At 49.9% G+C, this 26,471-nt stretch overlaps 1 protein-coding gene across 1 annotated transcript in view; it reads right to left on the bottom strand.

Annotated features, from left to right (window-relative positions):
• The window catches only part of LOC144754946 (E3 ubiquitin-protein ligase TRIM11-like), a 73,729-nt gene that overhangs the window by 25,858 nt on the left and 21,400 nt on the right, over positions 1-26,471 (bottom strand). Inside the window, exon 4 of the mRNA XM_078643302.1 lies at positions 14,391-14,413. Coding sequence (XP_078499428.1) covers positions 14,391-14,413 — 23 coding nt within the window. The remainder of the gene's footprint in view (positions 1-14,390; positions 14,414-26,471) is intronic.

Below are 26,471 nucleotides of genomic sequence, written 5' to 3'. Positions count from 1 at the left end.
TACAGTGACACAGAAGCGGACAATATACGAATGGCATGTTTGTGGATTGCCATTGTTGGCCTTCTTCTGGGGAAATGTAACTCAGGTGTTTCAAGAATTTATTGGCTGAAAAACTTAAGGTAAGCCCCTGCCTTATCCTATTTGAAATGGACTTGTGCCTTTACTGGGACGAGTTAAACTTGGATATTTATATATACATATGTATATTTTTTCTGATATTTCTAGCAAGAAAGGAAATCTGTAAGAAATGGATTACTCCCAACCCACCAAAGTTATAAGAAAGGCTAAGATCTGTAAGAGATGTCAGTAGACTGGACTTGGACCGCAAGTTTGCCTTAGAAGAGAAAAGATGGTGTCCCTTTGTGATATGGCAAAGTAAATCATAACATCCTATGATTATACTTCTCTCTTGTTGAGAAATGGGCAGTTCTCCTTCCTACAAAAGGGCAAAACTATAAGAAATATTCAGCATGCATGTACGTTCCGGATAGAGGCATCTTGGCTCACAGCTTACTTAGCTGGATGGTGATATGAGGACAAGAATATATAAGCCATTCCTCTACTACCTTGGAAGGATTAGCACACACCCTCTGTTATTGCAAAGTCCATCATCACTGATCTAGACCTTTAGAGCACAAACCCCTCTAAAAATATATCCTCAAGTTTACTAGATGGCTCAGTGAGGTAAGTGCTCACTGCTGGCATCTGTCTGACCTGTAAGACATAACTGTGAATTCCAGCAAGGCAAACTCACCCTTTCATCCTCAGGTTGTTACGTTGCACACAGTGGATAATGGAAATTCTGTTATCAGCAATGATGAATGTTTAAAAGCTGCAGTACTTTGGGAGATCTCTGCCCAGAGATCTCTGCCCACAGTTCTCTGCCCACATACCCTACCTACAGAGGGAGACAGGCACATAATCCCTGCAAGTGTAACCACCATCATCACTGCTCTACAACCTTGGTGGGGTTAGCACGCAATACCTACAACTTTAAACCCCTTCATCACTACTCTAGAACCTTGGGTCAATAAACACACAATCTCTGCAACTGTAGAGCCCGTCTTCCCTGTTCTAGAACTTTTAATGGGATTAGTGCACCATACTATCTCTGTAGAGAGGAGAGTTCATGTCACTATACGCTGTGACCTCGAGGCACTGTTACTTCTTAGGATTCTTCCTTCATCTTTGGCTGAACTAGTCTGTGGCATCCATAGGATCTATCTGTGATTTATCCTATGGGGGATCCATAGGGTCGGCATGGGCATTCATTTTATTATTGATATATAATATTACCATCTTGACTCCTTCTTTGTGTATACAGTTGTGTAGAACGAGATGTGTTAAATAAGAACCCACTGTGCACTGGAAGCCCCCACGTGCACAAAGATGTGCATCCAAATCCCTTTATTCAATCCCAGTCTGGGGTTATTTACACCTAAAATGCATCCATCAGATTACCTTTAATGGGTCAAATGTGGGATGCAATGAATTCTGCTGTCAAAGCCTGCCAGCTCCGACTGATTCTCCCTTAAAAACATATTGGCATTGTTTTACACCCTTCCAGACACTGAGCAAAGAATGTAAGGGGGAAGGGCCTTCCTGATAGAATGGCTGGGGAGAAGCTGGACCCCACCCTAATTACACTCCTAAAGATTCACACAAGGAAACTGACATCAGGCCTGGCCTTGCCTTTGTCACTCTGGACAGTTTAGAGACAAGACCAGGGGATGGGGAAGAACGGACCAGAACCAGTTTTGGGGTTGGTTGGGGAATTTCCCCACAAAAAGCTGACACCAGTATGAAAATGAGAACCTTCAGAACATTCCATCAGAACACTCCTGGACATGTGGAAGATTCAGAAGAAGGACTGCCCTGCTGCTGGAAGGACTGTCCTGCTGCTGAAAGGACTGTCCTGCTGCTGAAAGGACTGCCCTGCTGCTGAAAGGACTGCCCTGCTGCCGAAAGGACTGCCCTGCTGCCGAAAGGACTGCCCTGCTGCCGGAAGGACTGCCCCGCTGCCGGGAGGACTGCCCCGCTGCTGGGTGGACTGCCCCGCTGCCGGGAGGCCTGCCCCGCTGCCGGAAGGACTGCCCCGCTGCCGGAAGGACTGCCCCGCTGCCGGGAGGACTGCCCCGCTGCCGGGAGGACTGCCCCGCTGCCGGAAGGACTGCCCCGCTGCTGGAAGGACTGCCCCGCTGCTGGGAGGACTGCCCCGCTGCTGGGAGGACTGCCCCGCTGCTGGGAGGACTGCCCTGCTGCTGGAAGGACTGCCCCGCTGCTGGAAGGACTGCCCCGCTGCTGGAAGGACTGCCCCGCTGCTGGAAGGACTGCCCCGCTGCTGGAAGGACTGCCCCGCTGCTGGAAGGACTGTCCCGCTGCTGGAAGGACTGTCCCGCTGCTGGAAGGACTGCCCCGCTCCTGGAAGGACTGTCCCGCTGCTGCAAGGACTGTCCTGCTGCTGGAAGGACTGCCCTGTTGCTGCAAGGACTGCCCTGCTGCTGCAAGGACTGCCCTGCTGCTGCAAGGACTGCCCTGCTGCTGCAAGGACTGCCCTGCTGCTGCAAGGACTGCCCTGCTGCTGCAAGGACTGCCCTGCTGCTGCAAGACTGCCCTGCTGCTGGAAGGACTGCCCTGCTGCTGGAAGGACTGCCCTGCGGCTGGAAGGACTGCCCTGCTGCTGGAAGGACTGCCCCTATACTGGAAGGACTGCCCCAATACTGGAAGGACTGCCCCGATACTGGAAGGACTGCCCCGATACTGGAAGGACTGCCCCGATACTGGAAGGACTGCCCTGCTGCTGCAAGGACTGCCCTGCTGCTGGAAGGACTGTCCTGCTGCTGGAAGGACTGCCCTGCTGCTGGAAGGACTGCCCTGCTGCTGGAAGGACTGCCCTGCTGCTGGAAGGACTGCCCTGCTGCTGGAAGGACTGCCCTGCTGCTGGAAGGACTGCCCTGCTGCTGCAAGGACTGCCCTGCTGTTGAAAGGACTGCCCCGCTGCTGGATGGACTGCCCTGCTGCTGGATGGACTGCCCCGCTGCTGGAAGGACTGCCCCGCTGCTGGAAGGACTGCCCCGCTGCTGGAAGGACTGCCCCGCTGCTGGATGGACTGCCCTGCTGCTGCAAGGACTGCCCCGCTGCTGGATGGACTGCCCCGCTGCTGGAAGGACTGCCCTGCTGCTGGAAGGACTGCCCTGCTGCTGGAAGGACTGTCCCGCTGCTGGAAGGACTGCCCTGCTGCTGCAACGACTGCCCTGCTGCTGCAAAGACTGCCCTGCTGCTGCAAGGACTGCCCTGCTGCTGGAAGGACTGCCCTGCTGCTGGAAGGACCGCCCCGCTGCTGCAAGGACCGCCCCACTGCTGCAAGGACTGCCCCGCTGCTGGAAGGACTGCCCTGCTGCTGCAAGGACCGCCCTGCTGCTGGAAGGACTGCCCCACTGCTGCAAGGACTGCCCTGCTGCTGCAAGGACTGCCCCGCTGCTGTAAGGACTGCCCCGCTGCTGCAAGGACTGCCCCGCTGCTGCAAGGACTGCCCCGCTGCTGCAAGGACTGCCCCGCTGCTGGAAGGACTGTCCCGCTGCTGGAAGGACTGCCCCACTGCTGGAAGGACTGTCCCGCTGCTGGAAGGACTGCCCTGCTGCTGGAAGGACTGCCCCGCTGCTGCAAGGACTGCCCTGCTGCTGCAAGGACTGCCCTGCTGCCGCAAGGACTGCCCTGCTGCTGGAAGGACTGCCCCGCTGCTGGAAGGACTGCCCCGCTGCTGGAAGGACTGCCCCGCTGCTGCAAGGACTGCCCCGCTGCTGGAAGGACTGCATTGCTGTCTGAGGAGGAAGGGCTGGAGCAGCTTGCCTAGGTCACAGGCTACCCAGAGTGACTCTAAGGGTTAGTCGACTGATCTCCTGTGTGAGCGACATTGACACCACAAGCTTCTAGAGACCTCCCTGCAATTGCCCTGCTGACCAGTACCAACTTGACCTGCCTGGACCTGCCCGAGCCTGCTGTTGGCCTCTAGGCATTATAGACTGTGCACTCTTGTGATACAACGCAGGGATCCTGACATGGTAAAGCCTTACAGAGTGTACACCCCTATAATACGATGCATAGATGCTTACATGGTACAGGCGTACACAGTATAGACCCTTGTAATAGGATGCCTGGTTTCTGACAAGTTACAGGTTTACAGATTGTAGACTCCTGTACTAGAACGTCTGGACCACAACATGGTATAGGCGTACGGAGTGTAGGCCCCTGTAATACGATGCTGATTCCTGACATGGCACAGGCTGTAGACTCTTGTAATATGTCGCCTGGCTCCTGACATGGGATAGGTGTACAAAGTGCAGACCAGTAATCCAATGCATGGATCCTGAAATTTTTTAGGCTTACAGAGTGTAGACTCCTGTAATAAGATGCCTGGCTCCTGAGATGGTATAGCGTTACAATGGAGACTCTTGTAATACGAAGCCTGGCTCCTGACAGAATATGGAGCCAGGCTTCTTGAATATGTGGCGACAGGAAAATCCAATCAATATCATCAGGCTTTATAGATATACATAAATAGAGACAGGATCCCCCACTTCATACAAGTTGGAACTCAACGTTATCATAAGTCTACATCACTACATACTTTTGTGACTACATTCCCGCCCATGGCCACTGCAGAGGACCTCATTCCTGAAGCAGAGCAAAAGTTCATTCCAGTGACCCCAACTCTTTTCCCACTTACGGGGGCAACCGCGACCCCCTTAGATCACCTTCTCCGCCACCATCATCAGTCCATATTACACCTCCAATCCTTGAGCTGTGGTGGTGATTCTGCTCCCCACAACCTTGCTATCTTCCGTTTGGGGACCATGAGGCCTAAAGTGACTCCTATTTGCTCCATGCGGCCCAGATCCGTGGCCTCCCACACATTCAAGAGGCAGCACTTCACCGAGAGCGACGAGCCCCCGCCTCTGACACTGTTTATAAAAGCCACCAATGAGGTCCAATAAGTCTGTATTGCTGAACAGTGCCAGAGTTTATGGTAAGAGGTGCTCTCTCCCCCACACCCCCGCAACCAAGCTGAATCGGCCTCCTTCCCATTTTGACCAATGTATTGCAAAAGACTTACGCCCTTTGTGGTATCTTGAGTTGCACCAGACAAAATCGTGATCTGATCGCCATCTCTTTGGGAGAGGCTAGGGCTACCAGCCAGTCCTCATCCTCTATGTCTCCTATGTCAGTACCCAACGTTGCCGGAGCTGAAGCAATGTGTCGGATGCACTGTTAACAAGTTTTTGATATGTTAAGGATATTGCTTTGCATACCATGTAGTCATCTAATATTCTGTTTTCTAACAAGGATGCTTCAGGGAGGACCTCCCCTTTAGGGACCGCTGCCATTAAAGTTTAGGGTAAAAAAGAACGGTCCAGAGATCCTGAATCTGGATATGAAACCCTAGAGTTATGGGGGAATTTTGCTCAAAGCCCTGGACCTTTTCAGCCTCAAAAGGACAAGTAGAGAAAGGGTTGTGAGCGTCAGCCCTCATCAGCCAGGCTAGCTTGAATTCAGTGGCAAAGTGAGCAAGGGTATACCCAGACGTGGGTCCCTTGCTCACTTTGCCACTGAATTCAAGCAAGCCTGGCTGATGAAGGGTGTTACCCAGAAATCGGTCCCAGGATGCTTGATTCCGGTTCAGGGAAGACCTGGCTTGGCAATTCGGGCTGGACTGTTCCCATGACGCACAGAGTCAAGACTGATTTGCATATAGCTGGGTCTGAACTGAGGTTCCTAAGAGAGCTAAAAAATGATGATGGATTCAACCCAGATCTGTGACTGGGGGTGAGTGTCTGAAACATTTTGGCGATCCACCCATCATCTCCTTGTGTTTGCTTTGTTCGCCCTAAGTTGGCAGGGTATGCCCAGACGTGGGTCCCTTGCTTACTTTGCCACTGAATTCAAGCTAGCCTGGCTGATGAAGGGTGTCACTCAGAAACCGGTTGAAGGATGCTTTTTTCCGGTTCTGGGAAGACCTGGCTTGGCAATTTGGGCTGGACTGTTCCCATGAGGCACAGGGTCAAGACTGATTTGCATATAGCTGGGTCTGAACCGAGGTGGCGAAGTGAGCTAAAGAATGATGATGGATTCATCCCAGATCTGTGACTGGGGGTGAGTGTCTGAAATGTTTCAGCGCTCCGTCCATCATCTCCTTGTGTTTGCTCCATTTAGCAATGCCATATATAAAGCCCAAATGGGGGAGCGGTCAGATGTCCCCCTAGCCAAATGGTGCATCTCTCGGTATCACGAGACGTGGTGGGCCAAAGTGAATAGGAGGGAAATACGGGAGAGACGCCCAATGAGCCTACGAGGGAAATGTAAAATTCTGAGTGATGGGATTGTATGTTTGCCATACATCTACCAACCCCATTGCTGTAAAGAAGTCCATCAAATGTGTGTGGGAAGTGGTCACGTGGCGTGGGGGTCGACAGTCAAGTGAATCACGCATGGTCATATTAAAGTCACCCCCTAATAGGAGTTCACCCAAGTCCAGAAGAGTGCTGCTGTGTAAGGCCAGATGGTTATACACCGATAGGATATTTATTGGTCCCCCCTTCCATATTTCAGAGAGGGCTGTGCATCTATGTAGGGGGTTGTAGGGGGTTGCTTCACTGTCAACTGCAATTATTTTTTAATAAAATGCCTACTGCTCTAGAGCTTGTTGTGAAACCTGCATGCATCACCAACTTGTGACCCCTGCCGTCTAGGGCTTTGCAAGTGTTACCTATCAGATGCATCTCCTGTATGAGTACCACCATCAGGTGAATGCCGTTCAACATATTGTAGCACTACCCCCGCTTGATTCTGTCTTCCAATTCTTTCACATTCCAGGATAGGATGCAGATATCAGAGACTGCTCGCATCACCATTCCAGGGGCCTAGTGTTGTCGGTAGCCATGCGGGGCCGGACCTCTCCGTACATAGATAAAGAGTAGTCTCTACGTTACAATATGTGTGGAGCACACCGTCAAGAGAAACAACATTAAATTCAACACAACCCATTCCCTTCCCTCCCTTCCCCTCAAATGTTGAAACCCTCCATCCCGCCTCCCTGCACGGCAAACCCAAAACTGCCTACCTCCAAACTCTGCAGAGTGCCCATCACTCCACCCCAACATGAAACAAGTACAGGAACTGTGGACTACCCAATGAACTGCACCCCCGGCCTCTCTCATAACTGGTACCAACCTTTGGTTTTGCTTGGTTCGCTCTAAGTTGGCAGGGTATGCCCAGACGTGGGTCCCTTGCTCACCTTGCCACTGCATTCAAGCTAGCCTGGCTGATGGCGGCTGATTAGCCAGAAATCGGTCCCGGGATGCTTGTTTCCGGTCCAGGGAAGGCATGGCTTGGCAGTTCGGGCTGGACTGTTCAGATGAGGCAAAGGGTCAGACTGATTTGCATATTGCCATGTCTGAACTGGGGTGGTGGAATGAGCTAAAGAATGATGATGGACTAAACCCAGATCAGTTGACTGGGGGTGAGTGCTTGCAATGTTCAACACTCCGCCCATCATCCTATTTGGTTTTCTCTTGTGGACTAAAGCATCCCCATCTTTTTGGAAAGAAGGGTAATTTAGATTTTGGAAGCTTTTTTTATTACATGCAAACCCCAACTGCCTCAGCTCTTGACATCACTGCAACACAGGTCACCACTCCTGGCTGCTGCAGACGTGTTCTCCCTGCAGTATCGACATCGTAGGCACCAGCCTCAAGGCGTGACTGATCCACTCTGCATGCACACATCCAGACCACCCAAGATGTCTTCCATCCTCGCCATCAGTCCATTTGTGGTCTCTTGGTCATCCTCTTCACAGGCACCTACATGGAAGGTGTGCCTTGACAGAACATACATTTTCTTTGCCATCACTGGTGTTTTGGAAGAGAGGAAGAGAGAGCTCCAGATTCTCACACACCCTTTTCGGTCCGGTCTGCTTCACACTCCATGGTGAGTGCATATATTTTGCACCCCTGGTACACCCTAATTATGAAGATTTCATACTCTGTCAAATGAGAACGAACCTTGATGGATCAATGGATGAGTTTTGTGCCTGGTTAAAGGCCTGGCCAATGTGTGCATGTTAACTGATGAGAGCTCAATCCATAAACAATCAAGGTAGATAAAGACATCCAAACCCCCTACCCTTAAGAGGAGTCTTCAAAGTGGAACTCACTCATGAGAAACAAGCAGTCAGGACAAAAGTGCACATTACCAAAGAGTGGAGGAATGCTGCCAGGCAGCCAGCCATATGTCTTCAGCTGATTCAGTCTGCCAAACTGCTGAGCTGAACAATCTTCTCCAGGAAAGCAACAGCCTGTTTCATGGCCTTGGGTGTTTGAAAGGAAAGACTGTGCATCTGCATATCGATCAATCTATTGACATCACTGAGGGGCGATTCAACTTCAGGCAAAAGTGGAAGAGGAGCTATGAAGGCTGAAAGAGGCGGACATCATTGAGCGAGATTATGGGCCCACTCCCTGGGTTTCCACAACTGTTGTCACCCAGAAGCCCAAACAGCCAGGAGAAGTATTGCTGCGTGTGGCCATGCATCTCCTAAATCAGGCATGCCAAAGAGAACAACATATCACACCTACAGAGGATGGTCTAATAAATGAGATCAAAGGCGGTAGCTTGTGCTCCAAAACAGATCTTACGTCAGGGTATCACCTGCTGATGCTCGATCCCTCTCTTTGTTATTTCACAACCTTCTCCACTCACCTTTGGTTTGAGACTATACACAAGATTAAACTTCAGAATCTCCAGTGTCGCTGATGTTTTTTGAGAACACCATCCCAGAAGTTCTATATGGATTGACTGGAATAATTGACATCTGTGATGACATCTTGGTGTAGGCACACAATGTGACAGTCATTATTGCCTCCAAAAAGTCCTACAGTGCCTTCAAGCAGCCTCTGGCTGAACCCTGCAAGTGTGACTTTCCAAAGCAACACATCAGTTTCCTCGAACAGAGATTTTCAGCGGAAATGGTGACTCCGAATCCCAACAAAGTAAAAAACAAGAAATCTGTACTCACACCAAATTTCATGACAGGAGTAAGACGTTTCCTAGGCATGATGACATACTGTGGTAAGTTCGCAAAGAATTTGACAGCATTTACGGATCTAACCCAGGCACTTACAAAGACTGATGTCAAGCAATGGTCATAGAGGGTAGATAGAGTTTCAACAGACCAAGGATGGGGCACCGCAGTATCTGCCGCTCCCTCACCTGCTTCTCCAGGCCCCGGGCTCCTGCCTCACGACTCTCTCTGCTTCACTCGGGAACCAGAGTCAGCGTTGCCATCAGCCTCCGGGAACTAAAGTTCCCAGCAGCCTCCAGGAGGCGGGCCGGACCAGTTTTCGCACCTCCACAACAGATTAATTCCTTCTGCGGCTCCCGCCTCGCGGGAGCTGTGCGGGCAGTGCCCGAGCAAAGCCTAGGCAAAGGGTGGGCCCATCCATGCCCGTCAGAAACTGGGCCACCCCTCTTACGCCCACAGTTTCAGTTACAGTGCTCTGTGGCCTTGTCCCCCCTGACACCGTGCCAGGCGCTCTCCCCTCAGCCCAACCTGCACTAGACTCCTAGTAGTTACTGCCCAGCTGCGCCCCTCTTGACCCTGGTAGCCTTGGCCAGCTGCAGTTGACATTGCAGTCTGGCTTCTTCCCCTTCCCTCTCTCCCTGTGTGCCCGACCTATCCCGTGCCCCCGGCTCTGCTGGGACCTCCCTTGCGCTGCCTGCAGCCCTGCCCCTCCCTCCACCTAGCCTCCCGCGTCACTTCCCGTCGCGCCTGCTGTCTCCTCCTATGGGTATATAAGAGGTGGGTGACCCAATAAACCCTTGCGAGCTTGGGCTGAAATTTAATATAAGAAAAATGCTTACAAGGGAATTTTTTTCAAAGATTGAATCGCAGGTAATTGATCGCATACATTTTTAAGCTTCTGATCAACTAAATTGAATTGCTACCTGCTATTGTTATAATTTGTCACATGGATTTGGACACAGTAATCGAAATACTTCAAAAGCGATTTATACGAGCCAAAGTTCTGAGCCTGACTCATAAAGAAGATATTTGTTTTCACCAGTCGAACTCGCAGAGGCATTTCTATTGCAAGAAAGTTGGGGGTCTCTACTCTCTAAAGATTGAATTGTCCTGAAGATGGCCTTAAGGATATAACAACTACAAGGCCGAAATGTCGACTTTTTTGTCCACATCTTCCAAGTTTGAATAATTCAAGCAACTGAATCATTGTTTAAGGCGGTGCAAGATTCATTGTTATCTATCTATTAAGAGTGGACCACAGCACAAGTGGATGTAAAGAACAATTTATTTATTTCTTGTCCATTTGTTTTTGATGTTTTTCTTATTTATTGTAACAGTACCCTTTTAGAAAAAACATATATAAAGAGATATTGTGAATCAAACTCTATACCCGTGTAGCTTTTTCTCTTTTGAAGTATTTCGATTACTGTGTCCAAATCCATGTGACAAATTATAACAATAGCAGGTAGCAATTCAATTTAGTTGATCAGAAGCTTAAAAATGTATGCAATCATTTACCTGCGATTCAATCTTTGAAAAAAATTCCCTTGTAAGCATTTTTCTTATATTAAGTCTCCTCCTATGGGCACCCTCCTGCAAGTAACCCAGTCCTCTGGCAGGGAGACCGCAGTGCACTCACTCAGCAGACTCGCACAGTGGGTATGCCGTGCATGGACCTCGCTCTGCACTAGGTCTCCACCCACCACGGACCGCGTGTGCTTCACCTCAGATGAACTTAAAGCCCTGGACCCCAGATGGCAGAACAACTGCTGTGCCTAGTCCTCCCCCACGACCATCAACAGCCCTTTCTCCTTCCGGAACTGCTGATTTACCTGTACCAGAAGAGAAACAACTGACAACCAAGTTCATCAGCCACAGCAAGTCACACACGCTCAACAGCAGGGCCGTGGCCAACACCTCCGGAGAGATCAACTGCCTGCTGAACAACACACACTCTCTTGGAAAAGACGCCACAGAAATCTGGCAAACCATTACCACCCCAGACACTGTCTTCATCACAGAGACCTGGCTGAACCCCACATAAGCACCCAGCATTGCCACAGCCATACCAGACGGATGCAAGATCACGCACCGAGACAGGACCAATAGAAACGGCAGCATCACAGCCATAATCCACGAAGAGACTCTTAAATGCGCAACCACCACAGATAACACCACCCCCTTCATGGAGCATTTCAACTCCAAACGAACAGCATAACCACAATCGGCGACACCCTCACCTACAGATCCCCGCCACTCCGCCCTCCCTTCAGCAACGCCATCTCCGACTTCATCACTCCTATCACCATTGAGGTGAAACGATCTTCCTAGGAGACCCCAACTTTCACCTTGAAAACATTGATTACACCAACACGGCTGACATCCTAGACAGTATGGCCAACTTCGAACTCGAACAATTGGTCACCGACCCCACTCACATCGCAGGAGACATGCTTGACCCTATCTTAACACTCACACTGAAGACCTCACCTGGACCGACCACCACTGCGTCCACTTCCTCCTCTCAGAGCCCCTCAAACCCCCACCTCCACTGCCAGCGAAACAAGCCGCAGCCGGTCCAAAGCATCAGAACAACGCTGGATCAACACCCTCATCTTTCACCTACCCACCTCCATCTGGACACCGAATAAGCAGCGGACAACTTCACTAACCGGATCACAGCAAGCGCTGGTGAAGTCACCCTGAGGAATCCTACCAACCCCAAGAAACAACACCCACCAGGAGCTGAACTAGTACACTTGTTATGGAGCTGCCCCCGAATAGGAGGGTACTGGAACACGATAACCAGGATATTACACACATGCACAGGTCGAGCACTACCATTTGAATGGTCCGTATACCTCCTGCATCAATTCAGGAGGACGCCTGCCACAACAGTAGTGTCTAGATTCCTAGACTTGGGGATAATAGTAGCTAAAAGGCTCCTAACTAGACGGTGGAAAGCGGCAGACCCACCACATGTAAGGGCATGGCGTCACTCATTGTTAGCATCGGCCAAGGCAGAAAGCATCTCCATCAAGCGTGAAGAAACGTTAGGACTGCGTCGAGAACCCATAGCAGCATGTTGGGACAACCTCTTAAATGAGCTGCAACAGATAGAGGGCGGTGACCCTGAGGATTCGCCTGGTCGAGACGTGGGCGACTATATATAGCGAACCATACATATCGCTAATGGGCGTACCATGATATTCCATGGGTGTACGCAGACCACTTAAGAATGTGAATAAGCTTGGACACTACGCAAAGGAGACGTTGAGTAACACAGTAGCAATGAAACATTACGCAAACATGCCCGAAGATGGAGGGATAAGTTACTAGGGGCAGGTCAATGTTTTTGTTGTTCTTGTTTATTCTGGATTCATCTGTTCATAAGCCCAATGTGTCAGAACTGGAAGGACTCTTGCAGAGCACTGCATTTGTTTAATTTATAACTCACTATACGTTATTGTAGCTCTAAATAACAGTCCAACTCATGAGGAAACTCCAGACGATCAAGAGCACAGCGGCCAGGCTCATCCTCGACCTCCCCAGACGGACCCACATAACCCCTCACCTCAGGAACTCCACTGGCTACCAGTCATGAAGAGATACCAGTACAATACAAGTCATACACGGCATCACACAATGAAGGGCCTGCGTTCCTCAACCAACGCATGACCTTTCACCAGCCCACCAGGAAACTCAGATCTGGATCCCTAGCTGCCGCCTGTAGCATCCGCCGGACTAACAGGGGCGGCCGCTCGTTCTCCCATTTGGCAGCCAAGACCTGAAACGACCTCCCCCTGCACCTCCGAGCCAGTTTATTTGTCACACGCCACTTGAACTTCCTTACCGTGCACCTTTTTGGGCCACAACAGACAAACTGCCAAGGCCGCACGTCCCTCGTGAAACTGACTGGAACCTCAGTGTTGGAAACATGTACAAATATTTTATGTGGTCCACCGCCATCTTTAATTGTTTCGTTAAGTGATCCAGATGGCATGTATCCGTACAGGCTTTGAGGAGACTGCATTGTTAGCTACACAACTAAATTCATCATTGAGAAGTACAATGTCTCATTAAGCTCTGTTAATAATTAGTTAGCAAGACCAGCCAGTAAACAAGCAGCACATATGTGTGTGTCACCTCATGGTGAAAGTTTAGAAACTTATTTACAGGCTCAAGGATTGACATGAGGCCCGTGGAAGGATCCCTCTGGAATGGAGACACTCCATAGGAAATTAAGGTGTGGGGTCAGTCTCTGTAGGTGAGGGAAGGTGGCTGAGAGGGCTGCAGTCAGCCCCTCCCCCCATAGGAACGGAGACCTGTGTGGACAGACACCCTGGCCAACAGCGTGACCGCGGTGCAATAGTTGTAAACAAATGTCTCTTTATCTTATTTTAGATTTAAAAAATGACAATGTTCTGATGCCCCCGAACCACACCCCATGTTTTCAATGTAATACGACAGGACGCTGAGCCGCTGATGTTTATTGTTGGAATCTGTATTGCTACCAAAAATGATAAATAAAGTCCTTAAAAGAAAAGGATGATTGAAATGAGGCTTTGGAAGACACACAAGGAGGTCTCGGAGGACTTGAAGAAGGATTTGGTGCCAGACCAGAGGTTTAAGGGTTGAAATGAGGCTTCTGAAGACTCAAGAGGATGCCATGGACTGGAGGGAGGTCACTGCAGACTGGAGAGAGATTTCCTAGGACTTGGAGCAGATCTGAGGATTGCAATGAAGTTTATGAGAACTGGACGAGACCTCTTCTAATTGGAGGGAATTTACTAATGAATGAGGCCTGAACATGGCTTTAATTACATTTCAATGCTGTTTGGAAGCACAGAAGGGATGTTTTAAAGACTGGCCTTGTAGTTAGGAAACTTTGAATGAGTTTTTCCACAACTCCTTATTGAGGAAACCGGAGGGGAAGTTTCCAGAATTTGTATTAGTTTTCTGTGTGTTCATGGAACTCTTCTGCGGACTTCAGGTAGGTTTTATAGATAAAAATATGTTTTGTGAGGACAGCAGCTAATTTCTGTATCAATTATTTCAAGATTCAAAGGAGTTCTCTGATGACTTACAGGGATTTAGGAAAATTTAAGAGCATTTCCTGATGATACAAGGAAGTTTTCAGAGGAATCAAAGGTATTTTCTGAGGACTTAAGAGTTTTTTTGAGGATACAAAGTGATGTTATGAGAATCTGAAAGTTTACTAAAACTTTGTGTGAACTTAGTAGTGGCATTTACACACTGCAGCAATGAGACCTGCACTTTACACACGGACAGGAGAATAATAAACCAGCCTTACCTGCTTAGGGTGCTTCGGACATCCTGCAAAACAGAGAAACAACGTAAGATCAGTTTCCAGAGAAGATGTTAAAGTTATGGTAGTATTTGCAGGAGTGAAACACTTCAATTGATTTATGACTAGAAAACAGTGGCTGGGGTCACATGACACAGAACATTCTATGGCATTGCATTACCAAACACAGAATGTGACATTCAGAATGACGTCAAATCACATAGCAGAACCTGATATTCTGAATGGTACTGACACAGCACAGTGTCATTCTGAATGGAGTCACAAAACACAGCACATTCTGATATTCTGAATGGATTCACTTGACGCACTGTATGATGTTCTCAACAGGGTCTCATGCATGGGCATCATTTAGGGCTTGCCAGGGGTCGCAGCTGCGACTCCTGGATTGCCCCTTGTGACCCATGGCCCTGCTTGTGAGACCCCTGGCTTCAGAGGTAGCAAAATCAGTGCCAAGAAGACAGAGGCAGCTCGCACTTATGAGAGTTGTGCTCCACCTTCGTTTTCTGCCAATTTTTATTACATTAACAGTGAATAATCTGCCAGAGGTCTGTGCTGTAGATCCTGGTGCGCCATGTTTTATTATACGAATAGTATTACAGGTAACAGGCGTTTCAGGAGGAAGTATGAACAGCAGGGATACCAGAAGAGTGTTCTTCAGAAGAGTAAGGAACCAAGAGAAGCATTACTAAAAGAGTGCCATGAAGGAGTAGTTAAGAGCCGAAGGGGTAGAAGAGTGCCCTGCAGGAGGAGGTACAGCCAGAAGGGGGGGTACTAGAAGAGTGCCCCGCAGGAGGAGGAGGTACAAGGAAGGGGTACTAGAAGAGTGCCCCGCAGGAGGAGGTACAGGCAGAAGGAGTACTAGAGGAGTCTGTGTAAGTGGAAGCCATCTAGGAAATGAGATCAGAGCTGCCAAGGAAGGACAAAGAACTGTGACCACCTCTTGTGCTGTTCTGGACTTTTAAAGGATCTGCTTGTGTGAAGCTCCCGCCAATTACTGGATTAATTCATCCCAGCATGGGGTGAGCTGTTGGACTGAAGGGGCTGAAATGAAAGACCAACTATATAAAAGTTTAAAGAAGAACCAGGCAAGAGGAAAGGATTTGGAGTATTGGACTCTTTATGACAAGTTGTCTATGACTTGCATGCGGCGTGGCTATATTACAAGTTCATGTCAGTGTAAGGACTCAAACGTACTGCTTAGAGGGTGACACCAGGTTCACAGCTGGCGAATGGAAAGTGTCCTCATAAGAATTAGAGAATACCTCTAAGAGAGTATGTAAACTGTTAAAGAATTAATTGGCAAGGATTTTGGGTCCAATGTTTCCAATCGCGAAACACATGTTGGCTGTAGTGGCTACATTGATTCGCAGCAAATGACCACACATTGATGAACACTCAGAGAACCAGCATTTGTGATATAATACTCTGCGACATCTGTGAACAAAGCTGCATGAGAAATACATGACGTCATAGGTGCAATGCCCCGTCCCATGGTGGTATTATTAATAATACATCTCTCCAAAGCTGCATGATTTATCACTCAAATAACAGCTTTAAATATATTTTGGAAATCCAGGTTTCCTCAATAGATCAGTTCATGAGTTCTAAAAATAAATACATATTCATCTTAAATACACGCTTCAGAATTTTTGTGAACATATATTAATTCAACCAAGGAAAATCATCTAATTTAGTAGACTGGGGAACACACATGAGCTACTTGCAGGTATCTGGAGAGATACCAGTATCTCACAAGCTACTCATTGGAGAAGCCGGGTCTACTGCTATCAGAAGTCAGTAGAGTGACTGCCTTAGTGGGTAGTAGCAAGCAGAGGACCACTATCATCAGATAAATCAAATGCATAGGACCCTTTGAGGTTCATCAATAGGTCATGGCCCATTGTCCTTGACTGACACAAGAGGTTCATCAACATGTCAGGATTCACCTTCCTGTCATTACAAAAGAGGTTAAATCAAAAGGTCATGGGAGAGCATCCTAAAATGAGTCACGAGGTCATATCAACAGGTCAGGGTCCATCATTCTAGCAGGAGGCAAGAGTGGTCCTCTCTTGTAAGAAGGATGAGCCTCCCCTGGACTGTGGGTCTTACTGCTCTCATTTCATTTCTCAACACTGGCACAAAACTATGGGTCAAACTTTTAGCTAAGTCGGTGATAGGCTTGATTCCCAAATTGTTCACCCAGGGAAACATAGGTTTACAATCTATCAATTTCCTAGAGGAAGAAATGGCATTTGAACATGTGTTTAGACTAACTGGTAAATTACATGTTTCCACCAACATGGACAGGTCATGGTAATTATCAACAACTTCAACTTTGACCATCCGAGGGAGGCTATCTGTCACCCTGCGAGGGAGGCTCTCTGTCACCCTGCGAGGGAGGCTCCCTGTCGCCCTCCGAGGGATGTTTTGGATGTTCTCTGTCACCATCATCTAGCGCCATTTACATGAAGCTACTTCTCAGGAAGCTTCTGGTCTGTAAACTAATCAACTCATTTGAGCAGAGCATCACAGTTAAAGTGACAGCGTATGACCACAATAAGGAGGTTTACACCTCTAATCCCACCCTAGGCCATATGGGTGAGGAATTTGGTTGCCTTTTAGGGTTTAAAAAAAATCTAGTTGTAAATTAAATTTCTATTGCTGCCGGGCAGCAATTTGTGGACATTCATTTTGCACACTGTAATATAATCACGGGTCACCCGTAATATAAAATTGTCACCGCGACCTGTGGGCACCGCACTCTGCACCGCCTGGCTTCATAAGGATGCCTTGGCCTCCCTAACGCCGCCGCTTCACATCGAAGTCTACGCCGCTGCTTGCACCGTGGTTCGAGGGCACAGCCCGTAAGTCACACAAAGCACCGCCCTCATCCCGCACCGCAGCCCCGGCCTACCGACGCCGGTGCCATCGACTCCCGTTTGTCAGCCAACGACAGCGCTTCAGCAACGACGATGCCGCTGCTTGCACTGTGACCTGCCCTGACCGTAATAAGCACCGCCTTCATCTCGCACCGCAACTCTGATCTCACCGACGACGCCATCTGACGCTGCCACCGAGCCGCTGTTCGCACCGCGACCGGAGGGCCCCGCACGCTGCACCGCTGCACTTCTCACCGCAGCAACTGATGCCGGTCAGCGCCAGCGCTCCTGATTCCATTAGAGAGGAGCTTGACCTGCAACATGAGTGACTTCAAGGGCCCCTTCGCCCTGCATTTCTCACAGGTACTATTGGCGGGTCTTCCCGACACCGTAGCTGGCCCGCAACCCCGTGTTCGGCCAGAACTGTCGGATTTGTTGTTCACGACGCCGTGATAGCCCCGGATGGAGCTATCGACATCAAGGAACTGTGTTTGAAACTTATTTTGATAATGGCAGATTTTTAAGTATAGTATTGTGGATTTTTATTGTATTTGGTCTTATCTTAAAGTATATAAAATATTGGCTATTTTTCTAAACTGGTGTTGGTGTCCTTTTGTAGTGCATACACAATATTACTGTTGGTTATGTGCAAATACTTTAAACACTGCCTCTAGGATAAGCCTAGCTGCTCGTGTCAAGCTACCAAGGGGGTGAGCAGGGGTTATTTTAGGAGTGTAACTCCCTTATCCTGACTAGAGTGGTGGTTTCTGCCTCACTTTGGCGCAAGTCTCAGCTATCAACTCCCTTGGAGTCTTAGGGGGAACACAGGTATAGGCCGCCCCCCTCTCAAACAGTACCAAACCAGATTGTGGCCTATCCCTCAAGACACTCTTATTTTATAATTAAACTCCAGGAACCATGTGGGTGTGTGCACAATGGTATCACTACCCCTTCCCTGTTATGTAGAGGCTCTTAGTTCATGCATAGGTGTCAATCTTGGTCAAAGTACACGCAAGGTCAAAGTTAAAATTGTCAAACAACCATCACCCATACCACAAAAAATTGTGGAGAAAGAGAGTGAGCCCCTCACGGTAGAACCGCCAATGGGGTTTCTGGCTAATGATTACCAGTATACCCACTTATCATCATCGGTAGCTCACTCTCATGAAAGTGGAAAGAAAAAAGCACAAACACAACGAAGAAAAGGACAAACACCATATAATAATCCTTTTGCTTCACAACAGTCAGGCAATGTACTGAGTGTTCGTGAAACAGCGAATAACGAGTACCAATCGCTGTTTAGTGTACACATTCACCATAAACCCCAGTCAGAAAAAAGAAAAAGTGAATCTCACAACATTAAAATTGCAGAACTCACTAGCCACTCATACTTTTATTCTGGGCTGTGAGTACTCCAAATTAAAACAGACTCACATTAAACCACGTTTGGTGTGAGTCTAGGTCGCCAACATGTTTCGTTGCTAAATTTTACACAACTTCGTCAGGGCAAGCAGGGGTTCTCCCCTTCTCAATTCCACTTATGTATTATTGTGACCTGTGATGGTTTTTAAAACATTTTTTTGACAAATGATAAAAATCAAAATGTTGTAAGCCAATATGTCCAGAACGTGATGAGCCAAACGGCAAGATCAGGTACAGAACAGGAGTTAAAAGAGTTACACGGCGTGGCACTTAGATCGTTTAAAGCATATTCACCTGGGGGTTGCATCTCTACTGCATACCTGCTACCTCTCTCAGGTGGACTTCGGTGTCAACAAGATCACGTGTCCTACTGGAAACCCGCCTGAGTCCAGGTTTCTGTAAAGATATGGGATTAACGTGGTTTAATGTGAGTCTGTTTTAATTTGGAGTACTCACAGCCCAGAATAAAAGTATGAGTGGCTAGTGAGTTCTGCAATTTTAATGTTGTGAAATTCACTTTTTCTTTTTTCTCACTGGGGTTTATGGTGAATGTGTACACTAAACAGCGATTGGTACTGGTTATTCGCTGTTTCACGAACACTCAGTACATTGCCTGACTGTTGTGAAGCAAAAGGATTATTATATGGTGTTTGTCCTTTTCTTCGTTGTGTTTGTGCTTTTTTCTTTCCACTTTCATGAGAATGAGCTACCGATGATGATAAGTGGGTATACTGGTAATCATTAGCCAGAAAACCCCATTAGCGGTTCTACCGTGGGGGGCTCACTCTCTTTCTCCACAATTTTTTGTGGTATGGGTGATGGTTGTTTGGCAATTTTAACTTTGACATTGCGTGTACTTTGACAAAGATTGACACCTATGCATGAACTAAGAGCCTCTACATAACAGGGAAGGGGTAGTGATACTATTGTGCACACACCCACATGGTTCCTGGAGTTTAATTATAAAATAAGAGTGTCTTGAGGGATAGGCCACAATCTGGTTTGGTGCAAGTCTCAGCTAGCCAGAAATCCCATTTCTAAAATTGGCTGTCAGCGGTGAGGATAGGACTTGCGTTTGCATGTGACTTACGGTGATTGGTGTGGACTAATACCATATCGTAGACCATTACGTACTACATACTAGTCCGTTTTATTTTTGGCCGATTTTTGTGATCTTGCCAGGTGAACTTTCTACTTCATCATGCCGGAATCAACAGCATCATCCGCTGCATCCATGGAAATTGATTTGAGGAGGATAGGTTGGAGCTCTACACTGGTAGAAAATTGAAATCCGTTTGCAAAAACCTAAAAGTCCAAGTCAGAGGCCTCACTAGGAAGGACGAGCTACAAAAGGCACTGACGGCCTGGGTAGAAGCCAGAAACGCGAGTGGGCAATCTGGTGATCTTAGTGGAGAGGCGGAGGAGCCTAGTCCTAGGGTGGATGTGCTGTTGGGAGGGGGGGAAACCTCCCAGCCAGGCTGCAGTGGCCTGTCCCCAGAGGACCTGGAGGCCAGGCGGGAAGCAAGGACGTTCAAATTGGAAAAACTCAGGATGGAAAACAAAAGAATAGCCATGGAAGAAAGATGATGTTAGACCATGAGCGAGGTCTTAAGGAGCTAGAGCTAAGAAGTAGGCCCGGTTCAGATAGTGGCAGCAACTCATCAAGACAGGCAGACAGAATCGTGCACATCCCTAAGAATGTGGGCAAGGAATTCAAAAAGGGGGCATAACATACAACACTGGTTTCAGGGGTACGAAGCAGCAATCCACATGAATGGGGTCCCTGAGGAGAATTGGGGAGTAGGATTGTGGCCTCTCTTCCCTGAAGAAGTGAGGGACACTTTAATAGCTTTGGGCAAGGGGGTATCACCTCACCTATCCAGACATGAAGGACGCCCTCCTCACTAAATATGTTCTTACTCCTGAAAAGTAGAGGGACCAGTTTAGGTCCACTAAGAAGTCCGATGCCAACACATGGTTGGAGTGTGTGGATGTGTTTTGCCGATTGTTTTACTGGCTGGGTAAAAGGCAGTAATGTAACAGATTATCAGGGGCTCTACAATTTGATTGCATGGGAGCACCTGTCCAGTCTATGTTTTGCAGATCTGCACTAGCACCTAGTTGATAGTAAGCCGACTGACCCTAGGAAGCTTGCTATGGAGGTGGACCGCTGAGTGAGTACCAGGGTCCACAAGAAAGCAGTTGGGGGGGACTCAGCCAAAGGTTGGCAGGGTCCCCAGCAGAAAGGTGGGGGGGGGGGCAAGTGCAAAACACAGGAGTTCTTTACAGGGCCCCAAAATAACTGGTAAAGGTTCCCATCCCCCGAAGATAAGAAGCAAGTTGTCTCAACCGGAAAGCCGGATGAGACCAGCCCCCGCAGATGTTTTGCATGTGACCAGGTGGGACACATGAAGGGGGACCCCAGGTGCTCAAAGGGGGCGCACTCACCCACTAACGGGTTGTCCAAAGTGTTGGCTAGCGTAGTGCTTGGGGAGGAGGTGGAGTACCCACAGGAGGGTGGTGACCCTGCAGAAATGACCCTCGTCTCACTATGGGAAAATGAGATGGTCCCAGGAAACCAGGTTCCCCCTAACACAAAGAAATACAGCACCTGGGCGACCATCAATGGGCAAAGGGTAGAGGCTCTGAGGGATACTGGAGCCAGTGTGACCTCAGTTCGGTGTCACCTGGTCTCTGAGAAGCAGGAAGTCCCAGGGGAATTCCACAAAGTAATTGCGGTCGACAATTCAGAGAAACAGTGTCTGGTGGCGCAGGATCCCTTCGAGTGGGGCGGGGGGGTCACAGGTCCTTTGAGGGTAGTTGTGAGCCTTTCCATGCCTGTCGATTGTCTGCTCGGTAACGACCTGGAGCAGTCCTTGTGGAAGGATGTTGAGCTCAGGTCCCAGTTGGAAAAGCTTGGGTTGTCAGAGTGGGCATGCGTGTCCACTCGGTCCATGGTGGCCAGAGAGGGTGATCAGAGGGACCCAGAGCCTGAAACAGTGGCCTAGGTAACTGCCAAGAGAAAGGGCCGGGGCGTGGGAAACCAGCCCCGAAGTTCCCCCGGCCCCGGAGGAGGCAGACCTTGAGGAGGACACCCCGGTTCCTACAGGGGAACAGGTAGCCGAACTGGGGGAAATCTCTGAGCTGACCCATTGGCAGCAAGAAGGGGGTCCCACCAGGGAGGAGTTCTGCCAGGAGCAGAAGGAGTACCCTTCTCTGGAGGGTCTGCCGCGGCAGGCCGCAGCCCAGGCGACTGGTGATCAGTCCGGGTCACATTGGATCTACTGGGAGAATGATCTCCGGTACAGCGAGCCTAAGGTCGCGGAACTTGGGTCAGCCCATGTGCTTGTGTTACCCCAGCGTTTCCGAACCTTGCTACTGGATCTGGCTCACGACATGCCTTTGGCAGGACAAGACCTTTGACAGGCTTGTCACCCACTTCTTCTGGCCCCAAATGCGAAGGCAGTTGGATTTGCATTGTCGGTCTTGCCAAACTTGCCAGGAAAGTGGCAAGAGTGGGAGGAAGGTCAAAGCTCCTCTCTAACCGTTCCAGTTGTTGGGACACCCTTCGAGAGGGTAGGGATGGACATTGTGGAGCCACTGGATCCCAAGACAGCCATGGGCAACAGGTACATCCTGGTCTTGGTGGACCATGCCACCCGGTACCCAGAGGCAATCCCTCTCAGGACAACAACAGCGCCAGTGGTGGGCTGGGCGTTAATGGGGATCTTCTCCTGATGGGGTTCCCCAGAGAGGTGGTTTCTGACAGGAGGGCCAATTTCATATCGAAGTATATGACATCCCTGTGGGAGGAGTGTGGTGTTGCTTACAAGTTCACCACACCTTACCACCCCCAAGGTAACGGTCTGGTGGAAAGGTTCAACCAGACTTTGAAGAGCATGAACAAGGGTCTCACCAAACCCATGAGGCGAAAGTGGGACGTCCTTTTACCGTGCCTTCGCTTTGCGTACCGGGAGGTACCCCAGAAGTCTCTCGGGTTCAGTCCCTTTGAGCTTCAGTATGGTTACCCGGTGCAAGGTCGTCTAAGCTTGGTGAAGGAAGGCTGGGATGCCGCTCCCAGGAAGACGCCCCAGGATGTGTTTAGCTACATGCTGGCCTTCCGAAACCAAACTGCCCGCTTCAGGAAACTCACTCAGGTAAACCTCGAGGCTAGCCAGGAAGAAATGAAGAAGTGGTATGACCAGAATGCCACTCTGGTCAAGTTTCAACCTGGGCAAAAAGTGTGGGTTATGGCCCCAGTGGAACCTTGTGCCTTGCAGGTTAAGTGGACCGGACCCTTTGAGGTGGTGGAGCGCACAAGTGAAGTCACCTACCTGGTGGATTTGCAGGTTCCTCAGACCCCTTTATGGGTCCTCCAAGGGAACCCCCTCAAGCCCCACTTTGAGAGGTCCGAAGTGAGCATGCTCTTGGCGACGGACGACGGGGAGGAAGCAGGGAGTGAGCCTCTCCCATACCTCCTGTCTGCCCAAGAGGGGGATGGGTCGGTGGATGGTGGGATTCTCTCCCCCACCCTGACCGCTGAGCAACAGAGCGAGTGTCGCCAGTTGCTGGGGCAGTTTGCCCTGCTGTTCTCCTTGACCCCAGGTGTTACTCACTGGTATACCCAGGATGTGGACACCAGTGACAGCCCCCCGTTGAAACATAAGATTTAGCGGTTGGCTGACCAGGTCAAGGCCTGCATCAAAGAGGAGGTCTCGAAGAGGTTGGTGTTAGGGGTGGTTGAGCCATCCTGCAGTCCATGGGCCAGCTCCCTGGTCTTGGTCCTGAAGGCTACTACACCCGGTGCCACCCCAGAAATGCGGTTCTCTGTGGACTACAGGGGGCTCAATGCCGTCACCCGACTGACACACACCACATCCCCCAAGCTGATGAGCTCATCGATCGGTTGGGAGCTGCCAAATTCCTTAGTACGTCAGGGTACAGGCAGATTGCTCTAACTGAGGGAGCCAAGGAAAGATCCGCGTTCTCAACCCTGGAAGGACATTACCAGTTCCGTGTGATGCCCTTCGGGTTGAGGAATGACCCTGCCACCTTTCAGAGGTTGGTCAACCAGGTGTTGGCTGGACTGAAGAAATTCAGCGCTGCATACCTGGACGAAATTGCGGTGTTCAGTTCCAGTTGGGACGAACACCTGCAGCACTTCAGGTAAGTGTTGAAGGTGCTGCAGAAAGCAGGCCTCATGATTAAGGCCAGTATGTGCTAGATCGGGCAGGGGTCGGTGGTGTACTTGGGACACCAGGTAGGGAGCAGCCAGGTGGCGCCCCTACAGCCCCAGATTGACACCATTTTGGCTTGGGAGCCCCCCAAGACCCAGACGGATGTGAGGGCCTTCTTGGGACTCACCGGGTACTACAGGAGGTTTGCTAAGTGATACAGCACCATTGTTGCCCCCTTAACTGAGCTGAATTCCAAGAAGCAGCCAAAGAAGGTGATCTGGACTGAATCAGGCCAGAAGGCTTTTGATGCCTTGAAGGCCGCCATGTGCACGGCACCCTTGTTCAAGGCACCCGACTTCTCCAAGGAATTTGTTGCGCAGACCGACGCTTCAGAGCATGGAGTGGGAGCGGTGCTCTCACAAATAAACAAAGAGGGCCAAGACTACTGCCCAGGGAACAGAGGTGGAGTGCCATAGAAAGGGAAGCTTTTGCTGTGGTCTGGGCGCTGAAGAAGCTGAGACCGTACCTGTTTGGGACTCACTTCCGGGTTCAGACCCACCACAGGCCCCTCAGATGGTTGATGCAAATGACGGGTGAGAATCCGAAACTGCTGAGGTGGTCCATCTCCCTACAGGGAATGGACTTTATGGTGGAACACCGCCCTGGCACAGAACACGGCAATGCAGATGGTCTGTCCAGGTTCTTCTGCCTTAGTGAAGAGAACTCCCAGGAGGGTGGGTAGTTCTCCCTACTTTCAGCTGGAGGGGACATGTGTTAGACTTGGCATCTTTTGGCATGTTTCCCCTGAGTTTTTGCTTCTTGACCTCTCGATTTTGACTCTGTTTTTGCTGGCGTAATGTTTCTGTGCACTTTTCGCACTGCTGATCAGTGGTAAAGTGCAGGTGCTCCTGTGGTAAAGTATGTTATGGATTGATGTTTTCACAATTGGATATTTGATTTGCATGTCAGTCCCTAGTAAAGTGCACTACGGGTGCCAGGGCTTGTGAATCAAACGCTACTCGTGGGCCTCTAGCACGGATTGTGTCACCCACGCACATAGCACAGAAAAAGATAACTCAGACCTGCCATCACAGAGTCTGCGCGCAGTTGCGACTGCCATGTTGACTCGGCCCATGCCCACACTGGCCCGTCAGGGAACCTCCCGTTTTATTACATGCCAGACACCCCTAAGGTAGGCCCAAGGTACCCCTATGGGCAGGGTGCATTGTATGAGAAAGGTAGGACATGCCAGAGTGTGTGTGTGTGGCATGTCCCGATAGTGAATACAGCCAAATTCGCTCTTCACTATTGTAAGGTCACCCCTTCCCCCATAGGATGGATCGGGCCATCCGGTTATAACATCTTATAAACCCAACGGGCCTGGGGAAGGAGGTAAGGTGGTAAGGAAATTAAATTTAGTATGCCTGAACTCAGAATCTAAAGACGCAGCTTTTAGCGAGGGTGCCCTTTTTATTCTGAGTTCATAAAGGCCACTTTTAGAAAGTGGGTATTATTTTGCTCGGCCGTCCTGTGTGCCTTACTGGAATGTGGATTGCCTGTCTGGGTTTTGGATGACAGAAGGCTGGGGAGCGGATGTAGCTCCAGATAGTCTAGGTATGTCAGGAAAGGGCTGAATAGACCTGGGCTGCGATGGGGGAAGATGGGGGAGATTTCCTTGCACCTCAAAGGGCCTGGTCTGCCTCTGACAATGCCGTCTCCACCTCCTGCCAGGAAATCACACCAGAGTAGGCCGGACTGGTTCTGTCCGGACACAGACACCCTCTGTCTAAAAGATCAAAGGATTGTTGTGTACAAATACTGGGGCCCAGACCCCTGAACTTTAGAACTCATCTGGGACAAGAAGACTGCCAAGAAGAAGAGCCGGAGAAGCTGCTAAATGGAACGACTGCTTTGCTAGGTGCTTTGCTGGGCTGACCTGCAGTGGCTGCTTCTGTCTTGGGCAGTGAAAGGCCTGGACTGGACTTTCTGCAACCTAATTTGTGAGCCTCTCCAATGGCTTGAGGTAGAGCTTACCCCCTGTTCACGAAGTCTCAGGAACCACAAAGACTTCAAGCTCTATTGCCCGCAGCACTGGGGACTGTGTGTGTGTGTGTGCTGCAATCAGAGGAAAAGCAACTGGACAATGCCTATAACGCCGCTGCCGACTCCGTGTCCTGAAGGCACCACAGATGGCACCGTCGCACTGCAACCTTGGTCTCACCAAGAAAGCCTGTTGACACCGCGACCGAGCCGTTGGTTGCACCATGACCTGTGGGCAACACACTCCGCACCGCTTCGCTTCACGAAGCTTTGGCACTGCTGAGAGCACCGCCGCATTGCGACCCTGGTCTCCCCGACGACGCATGTTGGCACTGCACTCTGCACCGCTCCACGCCGAAGTCTACGCCGCTGCTTGCACCGTGGTTCGTGGACACCGCTTGTCAGTCACACGAAGCACCGCCCTCATCCCGCACCGCAGCCTTGGCCTACCAATGCCGGTGCCATCGACTCCCGTTCGTCAGCCGACGACAGCGCTTCAGCAACGACGACACAGCCGCTTGCACCGTGACCTGCCCGCACCGTGACAA

Source organism: Lissotriton helveticus, chromosome 5_1, assembly GCF_964261635.1.
Source record: "Lissotriton helveticus chromosome 5_1, aLisHel1.1, whole genome shotgun sequence".
NCBI classification, from domain to species: domain Eukaryota; kingdom Metazoa; phylum Chordata; class Amphibia; order Caudata; family Salamandridae; genus Lissotriton; species Lissotriton helveticus.
This window is presented reverse-complemented; position numbering and strand designations above follow the sequence as displayed.